This window comes from Spermophilus citellus (genome assembly GCF_964194105.1).
Source record: "Spermophilus citellus genome assembly, chromosome: 5".
Classification (NCBI taxonomy): Eukaryota; Metazoa; Chordata; class Mammalia; order Rodentia; family Sciuridae; genus Spermophilus; species Spermophilus citellus.
Genome location: NC_138186.1, coordinates 98,650,059 through 98,664,484, shown reverse-complemented (window position 1 = coordinate 98,664,484; position 14,426 = coordinate 98,650,059). Strand labels below are relative to the sequence as shown.

At 37.7% G+C, this 14,426-nt stretch overlaps 1 protein-coding gene across 1 annotated transcript in view; it reads left to right on the top strand.

Moving 5' to 3' along the window:
• The window catches only part of MDN1 (midasin AAA ATPase 1), a 146,706-nt gene that overhangs the window by 127,387 nt on the left and 4,893 nt on the right, over positions 1–14,426 (top strand). The window contains exons 84-95 of the mRNA XM_081296059.1: positions 1,213–1,350; positions 3,291–3,432; positions 4,482–4,654; positions 5,152–5,304; positions 5,808–5,955; positions 7,660–7,994; positions 8,266–8,427; positions 9,444–9,545; positions 10,223–10,430; positions 11,804–11,974; positions 13,230–13,393; positions 14,029–14,118. Coding sequence (XP_081152185.1) covers positions 1,213–1,350; positions 3,291–3,432; positions 4,482–4,654; positions 5,152–5,304; positions 5,808–5,955; positions 7,660–7,994; positions 8,266–8,427; positions 9,444–9,545; positions 10,223–10,430; positions 11,804–11,974; positions 13,230–13,393; positions 14,029–14,118 — 1,986 coding nt within the window. The remainder of the gene's footprint in view (positions 1–1,212; positions 1,351–3,290; positions 3,433–4,481; positions 4,655–5,151; positions 5,305–5,807; positions 5,956–7,659; positions 7,995–8,265; positions 8,428–9,443; positions 9,546–10,222; positions 10,431–11,803; positions 11,975–13,229; positions 13,394–14,028; positions 14,119–14,426) is intronic.

Genomic DNA, 14,426 nt, shown 5'->3' with positions numbered 1-14,426 from the left:
CAGGCATGTGCCACCATCTCCAGCTTTCCTTTACTTGGAAGCATTTTTTATGAGAACCACCTTCCAGTGAGTTTTGTTTTGTTTCCTCTTTAGTATTCTGAGATTTTCTTCAAATCTAAGTATAATACAATTTACTTGAAGAAGATAGGAATTTACAACTGAGGATGGGATTTAGACTTTTATAAACACTCAAATTCTTTTTCTCTGAAATACTGGAAAGAGTTGAAAAGTAGGAGGCAAGCCAGTGCCTCATATTGTTTATCTTTGAAGTGATAGGTTATTTATTGAACCTCAAGTTTGTCCCTCCAATCTTACATTGCATCACTTCTTGAAGAAAACACTGCAAAAGATAGTAATCAGTGTGTGAAGGTGCACTCCTATAATCCTAGCAACTTAATAAAGAGTTTGTGACAGGAGGATGGCCAGTTCAAGACCAGCCTCAGCAACGTGGTGAGACCCTGTCTCAAAATAAAAAAGGACTGGGAATATAGCTCAGTGTCAGAGTGTCCCTGGGTCCAACCCCCAGTAACCAAAAAGAAAAGAAGAAGAAGAAGAAAAAAAAAATAGTGACAGGATAGTAGGTGTAAGAAGGGTGCTTTGAGACAGGATCAGCTACATTTGTCCATTTATACTGTTGCTCTTATCTGACAGACTCTAGAATGACTGGCATGACAGACCTATGTACTTTGGGGTAGGGCCGTGGGCATGGGAAAATATCTTGATAGCATGTATTTTCTCTTAAAAAATTAAAATGTCAGAGCCATTACTACTTTTCCGTTTTACTTCTGTCCCACAGGCTGATAGTTTTTCAAGCTATTTTTGGATATGAAACAGTTTTGTTGACTCTTCAAGATTGTTACCGAACCTGACTGTGTTGTTCTTTCCAGATCCCTGTCTGTGCTGGCTCAGTGACTTGCTTCTAAATAATATGTTCCTAGTATGTTTCATTCAAAATTTTGTTTTGGCAAGGTAACATATTATCACATGCCAAAGGCCTGTACAAAGTCAAAGTCTTTTATATTAAATCTGAAATTACATAGTAACTATTATCACCAGGGGAGAAAGAATAAGAAAGGTCTACTATACTTCCATCCGGTTTAAGATAACTGAGCTAGAAAAAGAATTAAACATTTAATTTTTTTTCCTTTGGCAGGACTGGAAACACTCTTAAATTGTTTTTGTGCCTAACTTTTCACTCCATTTTTTCCTAAGGGATTTTGCCTGCCTGCAGAATTTATGGAAGATCCAGCAGGAGAAGGAACAACTAAGTTCCATGACTATGAGGGAGGTGGAATTGGAGAAGGTGAAGGCATGAAGGATGTGAGTGACCAGATAGAAAATGAGGAACAGGTACGTATTCTCATGCATGAAATATGTGGACAGATTACAGAACGTGACTTCCTCTCTCAAGTCATACATATATAATGATTTTTACTAAGTTATTGGTTTTCAGACTGATACTTATGGATATTAGCACTTAGGTGGTAGGTATAAATTAAAACCCTGAAAGTTACAGAAAGCACTTTTGCAACTCAGTCATTGGTGATAGCTATAACTCTGAAGGGAATGACATTTTACAATTTTAAGTGGAGTAGTATTTGCTAATGATTTCTACAGAGTATTTTTTTTGGTAGTTGTACTTTTAAGGATAAAAAGTTTGGCTGTTTATTTTTTTATTTTTTTATTTTTTTTATTGTTGGTTGTTCAAAACATTACATAGTTCTTGACATATCGTATTTCACACTTTGATTCAAGTGGGTTATGAACTCCCATTTTTACCCCGTATACAGATTGCAGAATCACATCAGTTACACTTCCATTGATTTACATATTGACATACTAGTGTCTGTTGTATTCTGCTGCCTTTCCTATCCTCTACTATCCCCCTCCCCTCCCCTCTTCTCTCTCTACCCCCTCTACTGTAATTCATTTCTCCCCCTTGTATTATTTTTCCTTTTCCCCTCACTTCCTCTTGTATGTAATTTTGTATAACCCTAAGGGTCTCCTTCCATTTCCATGCAATTTCCCTTCTCTCTCGCTTTCCCTCCCACCTCTCATCCCTGTTTAATGTTAATCTTCTTCTCATGCTCTTAGTCCCTACTCTGTTCTTAGTTACTCTCCTTATATCAAAGAAGACATTTGGCATTTGTTTTTTAGGGATTGGCTGGCTTCACTTAGCATAATCTGCTCTAATGCCATCCATTTCCCTCCAAATTCTATGATTTTGTCATTTTTTAATGCAGAGTAATACTCCATTGTGTATAAATGCCACATTTTTTTTATCCATTCATCTATTGAAGGGCATCTAGGTTGGTTCCACAGTCTTGCTATTGTGAATTGTGCTGCTATGAACATCGATGTATTACTTTAAATAATAATGCCGAAGCTCACTAATAGGCTTTCTCATATGTCTTAAAGACATGTTTAGAATTGAGATTTTATTACTTTTGCATTTCAAAAAGGTACAATTAAATATCAACCTACTAGTGAAAGAGATAACAATCATAAATCTTTTTGTTCAAATCTTAAATTACATAGGAATGTGTAAATTAAGGAAAAGTGAATGAAATTATATTCACATTGGGGCACTCTTTCAGAGATCAGATGACAAATATAAAAGATTTAAGTAAATAATACTTTTTGAATCTTACAAAAGAAAATCTGAACAAAATTCGGCATTTTCTGATCACAAGCAATAAACTGAAAATTAACTTCAGAAATGAAAAACAAATAGGGAGAGAAGAAGGAAAGTAAAGGGAAGGTACTGGGTACCGAATTATGTTATCTGCATGTATATCAATGAATCCCACTAATATGTAGAATTATAATGCAGCAATAGAAATTATTTTAGTTCAATGGATGTAGTTCATGATAGAGCACTTGCCTCTCATGTGTGAAGCCCTGGGTTCAATCACCAGTACTCCTCTAAAATATCTTTTTTTTTTTTTAAAGAAATATAAAACTTACAAATTATTGCATGTGTCTACCTCTCAGGTTTTTATTTTTCTTTTTCTTTCTTCTCTCTCTCTCCCCAGAGATAAGAGTACACCATTAACCTGGGCATTTATATTCTAGAACTAAAGAATATAATCTTTACATTAGTAAAGTTACGACATTCATTTACAGTTTCTATAATACTTTTTTAAAACTTTTTTATAATTGTGCATGAACACAATATCTTTATTTTTATGTGGTGCTGAGGATCGCAAACCCATTGCCTCACATGTGCAAGGCAAGTGCTCTGCCACTGAGCCACAACCCCAGCCCATCTATAATGCTTTTTGATACAGGTGGAAGATTCATTTCAGAATGGTCAAGAAAATGATAAAGAAGATCCCAACTCAAAATCTGATACTAAGGGCGAGGATAATGCCATTGAAATGTCAGAAGACTTTGAGGGGAAAATACATGATGGAGAGCTTGAAGAACAAGGTTTGAAATGAACTGTCACTGCATTCTTGTTTTTGAAAACAATTTTATCCAGGAATACAGGTTCTCAGTGAGATGCCTATTATAATTGTTTGAGACAAGTTTGTTACTCTGCATAACTACAGATGAAAACCTCAGCACCTGCATGTGCCATCAAATTAGCAGATCCTTCATCTCTTGAGTGAACCAAGATCCTGCCTGCCTCATGTGCTCAGTACTTCCATAGAGGGAAACCCAAGAGACTAAGGAGATGTCTCTTAACAACTTGGCAGTTAACGCAAATTATTCTGGATAGTTTAAAAAAAAAAAAAAAAAGAACCTTTTCCCCCTAGTTAAAAAAAAAAAAAAGTAGTTTGATGGAATGAAAATTTAGGAAAGAAAAAATACCCCTTAGGCCCACTACCCAAGCCATTTAATAAATTTTGGTGTATGTCTTTCCATTTATGAACATTTCCCTTGTCATTAAAAATCGAGAATATGAGTTCTTATCATCTGCCATATGTTTATACCACAATTCATTTCTTACCCTAAATTTTCATCTAAAGTTAATTTGAAATGTAATTATCTTATTCTAAATAAAGATCTTATAAAAATGAATGCTGACCTTAGCGTAGAAGTGTATGCTTGCCTGTGGAGTATAATTGTTGGCAAAGCAGACCTTGAGCAAAGACAAAGAGGCAAGAACATTTTAATTAACTGATCTAGGCCTGATTTTTGATGTTGGACAAAATCATAGAAGTGCAGTATATTGGAGATGGGAGAGGATCCTTGGAAATCGTTATTTCAAAGATAGGAAACAAAAGCCCATTAAAGTTATATATCCCTACACCAGAACCAGACATTAATTCCACCACTTTTACTATTTATTTATACATTATTTCTCCACACAGTTTGCAAAATAAACTACTTGAGTAGATCTGAAGTAGAATATTCTGGAGGAACAGGAAGTTAAGTCCCACACGGGACCATTGCCCAGAAGTGGTCCTATGCTTTTACACACATAGGACCACGTTAGAGATCTGCCTAACTAAGCTCAGTGCCTTCCCTTTCAGAAGAGGATGATGAAAACTCAGATAGTGAGGGCGGAGACCTGGATAAACAGATGGGCGATCTCAATGGTGAGGAAGCTGACAAACTTGATGAGAGGCTTTGGGGTGATGACGAGGAGGAAGATGAGGAGGAAGAAGACAATAAAACTGAAGAAACAGGACCAGGAATGGATGAGGTAATTAAGATTCCTGCATCCCAAAGTCCTTAGGCCAAGAAGAGGTGCTCTTCCCAACACCTGCCACTCCGTGCTTTTTCTTTTCTTTTTCTCTTTCTTCCATCCTCTTTTACTTTTTTTTCCTCTTAACATATTGTATTTAGAGCTTGACCCAAGTCATCTTGTGTTATGGAGGAAGGAAATAAAGATCTGTGCAGATCCTCTAAGCTGATTCTCCTATCTACCACTGAATTTCTCCAGCTCCCAGTTTAGGGGGATTATAGGGCTGCATATAACACTGTAGTACACTGTAGTACAGAGTGTGATGCATCTAATTATTATACTCACCACTGACACACTAGTATTCTTGCTGCTGTCTGGAAAGATTGGATTCTTCTTCAGATCTGTGGGGTGGAAATTAGTCATATCTAAGGGCTACATTGGGGAGAATTCAACCATGTAAAAGCAGTTTCTTGGATTGAGTATGATTTTGTTTTTTTTCTTCTTTTGATATTTAGGAAGACTCTGAACTTGTTGCTAAAGATGACAACTTGGATGCTGGGAATTTGAACAAAGATAAAAAACAGAAAAATAAGAAAGAAGAAAAGGAAGAAGCAGAATCCAATGAGGAGGGACAAGGCCAAGATAAAATTAATGAACAAATAGATGAGGTAAAAAGGATTTAAAATTGCTCTGTTCCCCTGACTTTAAGACCAAGGCCCCTCAGAGCACTACAACGTTCTTGGGAGTATTTTATGACAGTTTTTCCTATTCATTAATTGCTCTCCCCTTGCTGCATTAAAGAAATGTACAACAAAGGCTCTTAGCAGGACACAAAATACTAATGGTTGGTTACTGACAAGGCCGTCTATATGCTGTTTGGTTTCATGCTGTAGTTTGGAAGCTAAAACCTGTAATTCTTATTTCTTCTCACAAGTTTCTGTTTTGCGATTGAGTAACACAGGGCCTATTATCCTTAGAAATCCTAACAGAAGGTGAAATTTTAAATTCTAACATGAATGGTCTAAAAATATTAAAATACTAAAGTATGCTAATAATTATAGGGAAGGAAAGACACTGTATTATTCTTATGGTGTAGTATAAATAGAGCTAATTTTATGTGCATTAGTGTTTTTTAGTCCTTTTTTCTCCTTGTTCTTTTTATTGCTCAAAGAGAGAATATGATGAAAATGAAGTGGACCCTTACCATGGCAATCAGGAAAAGCTGCCAGAACCTGAGGCTCTGGACCTTCCAGATGACTTGAATCTTGACAGTGAAGACAAGAATGGTAGTGAAGACACAGACAATGAGGAAGCAGAAGGTGCGTCTTTCCTGCAAAGCCAGTTGGAAATCATTGTCATTGACAGCAATAACTGATTTCAGAGAGCTAGCCAAGTGTCACAGCCTATTGATAAGTATTGTTTGATCAGCTCAGTCCCAATTTGAGAAAATTATTGACTTTTTTCTTTGTAGTATTTCTCATGTGAGTAGACCTACAGTTCATAAATCAACAGATTTTGCTGCTATTATTTCTTGTCTTATTTTGGTAATACTGCACCCTGGGGGTGCTTTGCCACACACATTACTCTCTCTCCAAGGACATTACCATGTTGCCATCTTGTGAGTGGATGTAAACATTCTGCAGTCTCGTTATACCCAGACCTCTCATGTAGCCCGGTTATAGTTCTTTGAGGGATATGATGGTATTATTGACTGTCATGTGTTTATTCTAAAATATGAGGTCATTATAATATGGAATAAGACTAAATAATCTAAAGAAAATCACATGACAGTAATCTAGTGTCTCCCTTGCCAATTTTTTAACCTTACTGCTTCCTCTAGGGTGTACTGTCTAGTATTAGTTACAAGCACTTTGTAGGAGGTACCCCCATAATAGAGGGTTCCTAATCATTCTAATTAGCCAGACAGAAAGATGCAAGTTAGCTTCCACTCTAATTTGAATGAGTTATGTACTTAGGAAAAAGGTTTGCATGTGTGTGTATGTGTGTATCATATTGGAACAAAAATTGCTAGTTAGAAAAGAATAAGAGGTACCATTATGTAAAAATTTAATTTTGGAATCTGACTTCAATCCAGGAGTCAGAAACGAAGCAAGCATTGAATAAAGATTAAAATCCACTAAGAGTGTAATAAGCTTAAAATATACAAGCTCATTTGGGCTATTGTTTATGAACTAGGGAGCAATTATCTTAAAAAATTATATACTAAATAAAATAACTGATAAAGTATACAAAAGCTCTTTTAGTAAAAGCTGTCAAATAAAATTGTTTCCATTTGAAGGTAAGTTGTATTTTCTATGTGTGAAAGAATGACATCCACCAATTATCCACAATGATAATTAAGCATCAAGCTGTAATTTTATGTGTTTGGGTTAAAATTTTCCTATTTGGGGTTTTATCAGTTTATGGGTTTTGGTTTTATAGGGTTCTTTTTGATTGATTATTTGTTTGTTTTAAGTGGATTGATTATTTTTAATGAAAAGCACCACCCAAACTATTGTATGTGATATGAGCATATAGTATAGAAACTTCTTGTGTAAACTATCAGATAAGCACTCTGTTGAGAATACTCACTACTGCATTATAAAAGCAGGCTTAGGCAGCACACAGTGAATGGAGCAAACACATATGTAAGAAAATGGATATGGCTATGTTTCAGCAAAACTTGAGTGACAGAAATGTCAGAGCTGGGTATGGTGGTGCACACTTATAATCCCACATGACTCAGGAGGCTGAGGCAGAAGGTCACAAGTTTGAGGCCAGCCTCAGCAACTTAGCAACACCCTGTCTCAAACACCTGGGGGTGTTGCTCAGTAGTAGAGGGCCTTTAGGTTCAATCCCCAGTACCTCAAAAAGCAGAAACAAACATGTAGAGGCCAAATTTGGCAATGGGCTATAGCTTGCGAATCTTTGAGAATAATGATAAAACATTTGCAGAACTACCTCCCAAATTGAGAAATCATAAGTTATCACAATTCTGTGTTAATTTTTTTTAATCTCTTTAGAAGAGAATCCTTTGGAGATCAAAGAAAAACCTATGGATATGGAAGAAGCAGGTCATGAAGCTGAAGAGATGAATGAAGACACTGAGACTGACCAGACTGACCAGAATGATGATGAAAATCAACCCAAGCCTGAGGAAGGCCCCAGTGAAGATGACAAGGTGGGAGAGGAGGAGGAGATGGATACAGAAGCTGATGACCAAGACAAAGGTGCTGCCGAACATCCTGAAGAAAACTCAGAGGAGCAGCCGCAGCCATCTCTGGAGGAAGAAGACACGGAAGCCACTGAGGAAGGTGCAGATAATGGCAGCCCTGTTGACCAAGGTCTCCAGCCTCAGGTATTATGGGTTGTGTGCATTTTCTTATGTAAGAAGTAATAATAATGAGGAGGAGAAAACACTTTATTTTCCCACAAGCATCTCTTTTAGGATACTTCTTCATTATCAGGTGGTACTGCCAAGGATTTTTAAACTTCAGTTTGAAAACTCTCTGATCATTCCCCTCTTTTTAGTCTCTCTCCACAGCAAGCAGTGGGGAGCCTGCTTGCTGCACCGGCTTCTACCTCACGTTCTCCCAGCACATTTAATACTGTGTTTGATTTCTCTGCAGAATTCGGAAGAGGAGGAGAAATCTGACACACAGGAGCAGTTGCCAGAGGCAATGGAGAGGAAAGAGCATACTTCCTGTGGGCAGACTGCTATGGAGAACATACAGAGTGCACAGGCCGTGGAGCTGGCTGGAGTTGCACCTGAAAAGGAGCAGGGGAAAGAGGTGAGAGGCTTTTCTGCTTTATCCAGTTTCCTCCCCTCTCTGAAATTAGGGATCAGTAGCAATAGTTGGTTTATGTATGGTTTTCTGTTGTTTTATTTTGCTGACATCTAAAAGATCATTTCCTATTCTTGGAGAAAATGACTGTATACCTATTTTTATAAATGTCTGTCAGGAAAAAACTCAGAATATTTGCTATAGGCTGTGATTAAATGATATGTCTCATTAAGATCAGGTTCATTTTGCTTTTCAGAAAGCTCCCAGGGAAGGAAAGGTTGAAATTATTCCTTAATACTGCCTCTAATGGTATTTTTTCTTGCTGTTCATTCAGCTTCTAAACATTTCAGTTTAAAAAGCAAAGCACTTCTTCATTCCTTGCCTGGTGGTGACATGTTCTAATATGGCCACAGTTCATTCTGCTGGCCCACTATGGAAAGGACATTAAACATCAAAGGACTTGTTTGTTAGCCTCATTGAGCCCCAGTTTTCTCACCAATAACAGCAGCAATTTTTACTTTTTACATCTACCCACCATTATTCATTAATCACCCATTAGATGGTAAGCATTTTCAATATTTCAGCAAGTCCTCTTAATAGCCCTGTGAGATAGACGATGATGTTCCATTTTCTACATTTTATATTTGAGGAAAATAAGCCTCTGAAGTTAATTAATAACCTCAATGGTGCATAGCTGGTGGGTGATGAAGCCTGGTTTCTAACTGAGGCCTAATCTGTCCTGCCTAGGAGTAAGACATTTTGCTTGTGTTCTTCTTGTACACAAGGAACTAATTAGCCTTGAGAAGCAAAGGAACCTAAGAGGGTAACATAGCTCTGGTCTCAACACTCTTGTTTCTACCCACAGTCTGGGCCTTAGTTATGGGTGAGTTCTGGAACATCCAGGTAGGCACAGGTGACACGCTGACAAAGGAGCATCATGGTAAGAGAATTGTGCTCGGTGCAACATGGTAACCAGTGCTCATAATAATTTCCTCCATCTCATTCTTCTGTGGATTTTCTAGGACCATGGGAATGGAGCCGCAGATGCAAACCAGGCACAAGGTCATGAATCCAACTTCCTTGCCCGGCTGGCCTCCCAGAAACATACCAGGAAAAACACACAGGTCTCTGTCTGCCTTTAACTAAATTTAGGTTAAGGCTGAATACAGAAAAAGATGCTCTAAATGCAATCATTTTTTTAAAAAGCCACCTTCCCCAGTCTCTGCTTTCCAACCAGACATGATGGTAGTCGAGGTGAGCACACCAGGACTGTGGGGTTTTCTCAGTGGGATATCATCACTGGGGTTCCTTTCTTGCACTCCTAGTCCATTGATACTAATCCGCCTAAGCTCAGTGCTATGTGCTACTTTCCAGAACCAACCAGCCCCACTTCATTTCACTCTCCATAGTTTTTTTGCATTTTTTCTAAATGGGGTAAAATTTATGTCTATGAAATTATTATATCAAAACTAGTCCCTTAAAAAAAATCTACATGCTATCTTGTCCCCAAGGGACCCTTCCCAGAGCAAATTAATGCAACCAGTTGGTTGTTTTCAAAAGATATCTTCACATGTAACATATATACAGAAGTATGCATATATGTACATGTTTCTTTGCTTCCTTGACTTTTTTTTCAGATAAGAGTACATCAGATTGTTCTGTATAAGTATATAGAAATCCTGTTCTTTTTAATACATAAATTGAATCCCATTGCTGTTAATTTACCTATGGATGGACATTATGGTTATTTTGAGTCTTTTTGTCAACAGACAAGGTTCTGATGAATTTTCTCTTCCCACAGAGTTTTAAGAGGAAACCTGGGCAGGCTGACAACGAACGCTCCATGGGTGATCACAATGAGCATGTGCATAAAAGGCTGAGAACCGTGGATAATGACAGCCAGGCTGAACAGGAGGCAGCCCAGCCCCAACCTCAGCCCCATGCAGAAGACGCAGACGCATATGAGCACATTAAACAAGGACATGACACATACGATGCACAGACGTATGGTACGGTAAAGGAAGGATTTATCCTTTTTCTCTGAGCTCTCTCTGACTGTGTTTCTGCCAAACAAATAAAGAGGGAGAAGAAATAACTTTTTAAACAAGTTCTAATAAATACAGAATAAGATTTTCTCTAATATAGAAATAATTTGGTTTTGGTACCAAGGTGTTATAATGATCAAGGTTTCTAAGTGTAATGTAAGCCTTCTAACTACACTTACAGTCACATCCTTATCTACACTGATTTCAGGGTTTCTTAGTTCTGGAAATTTTGGGGTAGGTTCCTGCAATGGCAGGACCTATGAACTTATAATATGTGTTTTCTCTATGAAGTGAAAAGAACAGCAGGGAAGATTTCAGCAGAGAATATCTGTCATTCTGATGTCTTGGTGACTTTTCATCGTTGTATCCCTGATAAACTAGTATGGATAATACATGCCCATGAGGGTAGTGCAAAAATGACTGTGGTAGATAACTTTTTACTCTGTCTACCCTTTATTATTAAAATCTATATATTTGGTCCAGTTCCTACCATATGCTGCAATTTAGGCAGGTTCCTCCCATACCTTGGGCAGTGAGACACTGCCTATTAGGGAGACCTATTAAGGTCTCTGCCCCTAATAGGGCAAGACCCCACTGTTGATCTTTGTGAATTTACAATTGTAAATGACTTAGAGATGGCACACGACAGACAGAGAATAGATTCCTGCCCTAGTCTAGTCACAGCCTGGAGAAGGGAACACTATTGTAAAACTTGGGCCCAAGAGGGCCCAGCTAAGTTGTTCAGAAGTCTGTCCCCACTTAAAAAAAAAAAAAAAAAAAAGCTTTTGCTTTGTGTCAAAAGGGTTTTCTGAGCCTCTGCTGTATGATCATGGAATTCCTCAAATAATTTATGAGCTAGGATGTTGTGTAGAGAGAGACAAGAGCACTGAACTAAAGAATTAAAAGGAAGTGACCAAGATTACAGTGCTGAGATTCCCATGTTGGTCTTTGTGCCCCCTTTTATGCTTTTAACCAACTCTTAATAAACTGCAGTTTATAGGCCTATAAGTTTGTAATGGTATATTTCCTTTAGTTGGCCTAACATGCACTCAAACTTTATTCAGGTTTGTTTACTGGTGATAGTAGTCAAAACCAAGTTAGATACCCTGTTGCTGTGGTCACATGTATAATTGTATGGAAGATAGGCGACAGGCAGCTCTATCAATAGGTCAGTAATAAATTAGGCAAAAACAAGTGTCCGAGCCACATAGTTGGTCAGTGACAGAACCAGCATTAGAATTTTGGAAGCTATAAGTGATAGAATCCATAGCCTATTTGTTTGTACTTCATTATGCAAAAACCTAAGCTTTCTATGTTTTCATGCATGCTATTGGCAGATGTGGCTAGCAAGGAGCAGCAGCAGTTTGCAGAAGACTCTGGCAAAGATCAGCAAGATGAAGAAATAGAGGATGCCCTCATGGATACAGAGAAACAGGAAGAACTCCAAACAGCAGACATGGAACAGCTGAAGCCAGAGGAAGTCAAGTTGGGAACCACAACACTTTCTAGTGAGAATTGCTGGTGACCACGCTCTTTCTAAGTTCTCCGACTTGGAGAAATCAGTTCTCTCAGACTGAGTCTAGGCTCGTCTTTTCTGTTTCAAGTTATTCATCCATGGACTAGACTTGCCTATAGTTATTTTACTATATTTTGTTTAGGGCAGAAAGGTAGAAGGGGTGGAGTAGCAGGACACCATCTTTCAAAAAAGACCCCAACCCAGGTGCAGTAGTGCATACCTGTGATCCCAGCACCTTGCAGGGCTGAGGTGGGAGGACTACATATTTAAAGCCAGCCTTGACAACTTAATGAGATTGATTCAATCTTAAAAAAGAGAAAAGGGGTTGTAGCTGAAGGTAAAATGCACCTGAGTTACAATCCCCAGTGCCCACTCTCAAAAAAGAGACCCCAAAGTTTAACAAAATTCTTTTGGTCTTTTTAAAATATATAAAACAGAATGGTGTATTTAACACAGTTGTGATAATTGAGTATATTATAGAAATGTTTTCAATTATGTTGAAGTATGTATTATCATAAAATAGTAAAAGAAACCAAGAGAAGGTAACAATTTCCATTTCATAGGTAACCAAGGTTTCTTACCAGATAGTTTGTTTTAAAAAGACCGCAGATGCATCAACTTAATTTTATCAACAATGGAATAAATACAAATTCTAAAGAAGCTGCCAAATTCAAAAGCTTTTTATGATGCTTCATTCTTGGCCTTTTGATGGTGTTCGACACTGTACACTATTGCCATTACATGACAGTGGGAAAAACAAGCGTTTGTAATTAGATGCCTGGATTCAAATCCATAATTTTACTATGGATTGAGGTATATTTTTAGTTTTGTCTTTGCCTCAATTTCCTCATCTATAAGATGGGGAAAAATGATTTTATTTTAGGTTTTTGTTGATTGGATTGAGCACAGGGCTTCATATGTGCTAGGCAAGCAGTCTACCATTGAGCTATACCCCAACCCTTGCTTCAATTTTTAATAACACACAAGGTTTAAAGAATCATTTTTTTAATATAAGGTTGTTAAGGTAAACTACAGGTTCTACTGTTTACTCTGTAAAGAATAGCTGACTTCAACAGCAGAGTGGGGAGAGGAAAAATTAGTAAGAATTTGGCAGTGGCTGTCTGAAAATGCAAGAATATTTGGAAATGTTGAGTGAATAAATGAGGCTTGATTTATTGATAGGTAACAGAGCAGGCTCAGGCTTTATGCTAAAATGATAAATAAAACTATTCCTTACATTAAAATAGGCCCTGATGAAATGGAAGTAGACGCTCAAACTGTTAAACCAGAGGAACACCGAGACTCCAGGATAGACAGATCCTACAAGGAGAGAGAGAATGAGAAACCAGAGAGAAGCCAAGATTCAACCATTCATACAGCCCATCAGTTTCTTATGGATATAATTTTCCAGGTACTAAAACTCTGACCAGTTGCTGCTTTAGTAATTGTCAAAATAATTTTAAGTTGCATTTAAATCTTTGTCTTTAGAGTTTTGTGGAACATCTGGTTCATGTCCTTAAAAAAATTTTTAGGAATACTATTGGTGTGAGGAGTGTTCCCTAATAAACAGACGATACTGTTTCAACAGTTAATCCCAGGGTCACAGTGCCCTGACTTGTCCATGATGGTGGGTCTGGTTCTTAGCCTTGGCTTGAGTAAGGAATCTTCAGTACAAGTAGCAGTTCATAATGGTTAAGTAACAAGAATGTTTGACTTATCACCTGTATTTAGAAAGAGCCCTTTGAGTTTTTCCCCCCTAACAGTTTGGCTTAATGACAGATTTCTTAAAGACCATTTTTATTATTGATGAATTAAAGAGTATTTGGTTTCTGTGTGGCTGTGGCGGATTTATAAATGTTGAACATTTCCTTTATCCATGTTCTCTAAAAGAATTTAGCATCCTCTCATCGTGCCCTTAAGTTTGCTTAGGTTTTGAGTCTCAGGCATTTGACTGTATGCATTGAGTTCTTAAAACAGGGAGGAAGGCAGCCAGTGATAAGGTGGTGGTTCTTACTATTTCTCTTATTCTTTGTTTTTTCCTTTTAGCCCCTTACAAAAGATGTTAATCAGCTAAGACAGGAGATGGAAAGACAACTAGAAACATGGGAGCCACAGGAATCTGGAAACCCAGGAGAAGTAAGCCACTGGGGTTTGTTTCATTTTCTTTGTACTTTTTTTGTAGGGGGTACCAGGGATTGAACTCGGGGGCATTCAACCACTGAGCCTCATCCCCATTTTGTATTTTATTTAGAGACAGGGTCTCACTGAGTTGCTTAATGCCTCACCATTGAACTCATGATCTTTCTGCCTCAGCCTACATTTCTGAAGTCTAGGTCTATTCATTGTTTTCTGGAACTTTGCTACTACATCTGTAGTATTATTAAAACAGAATCCTTTAACTTCTGTTAATGGCTCTGTAGTAGATGTAACAGTGGTTGAAAGCT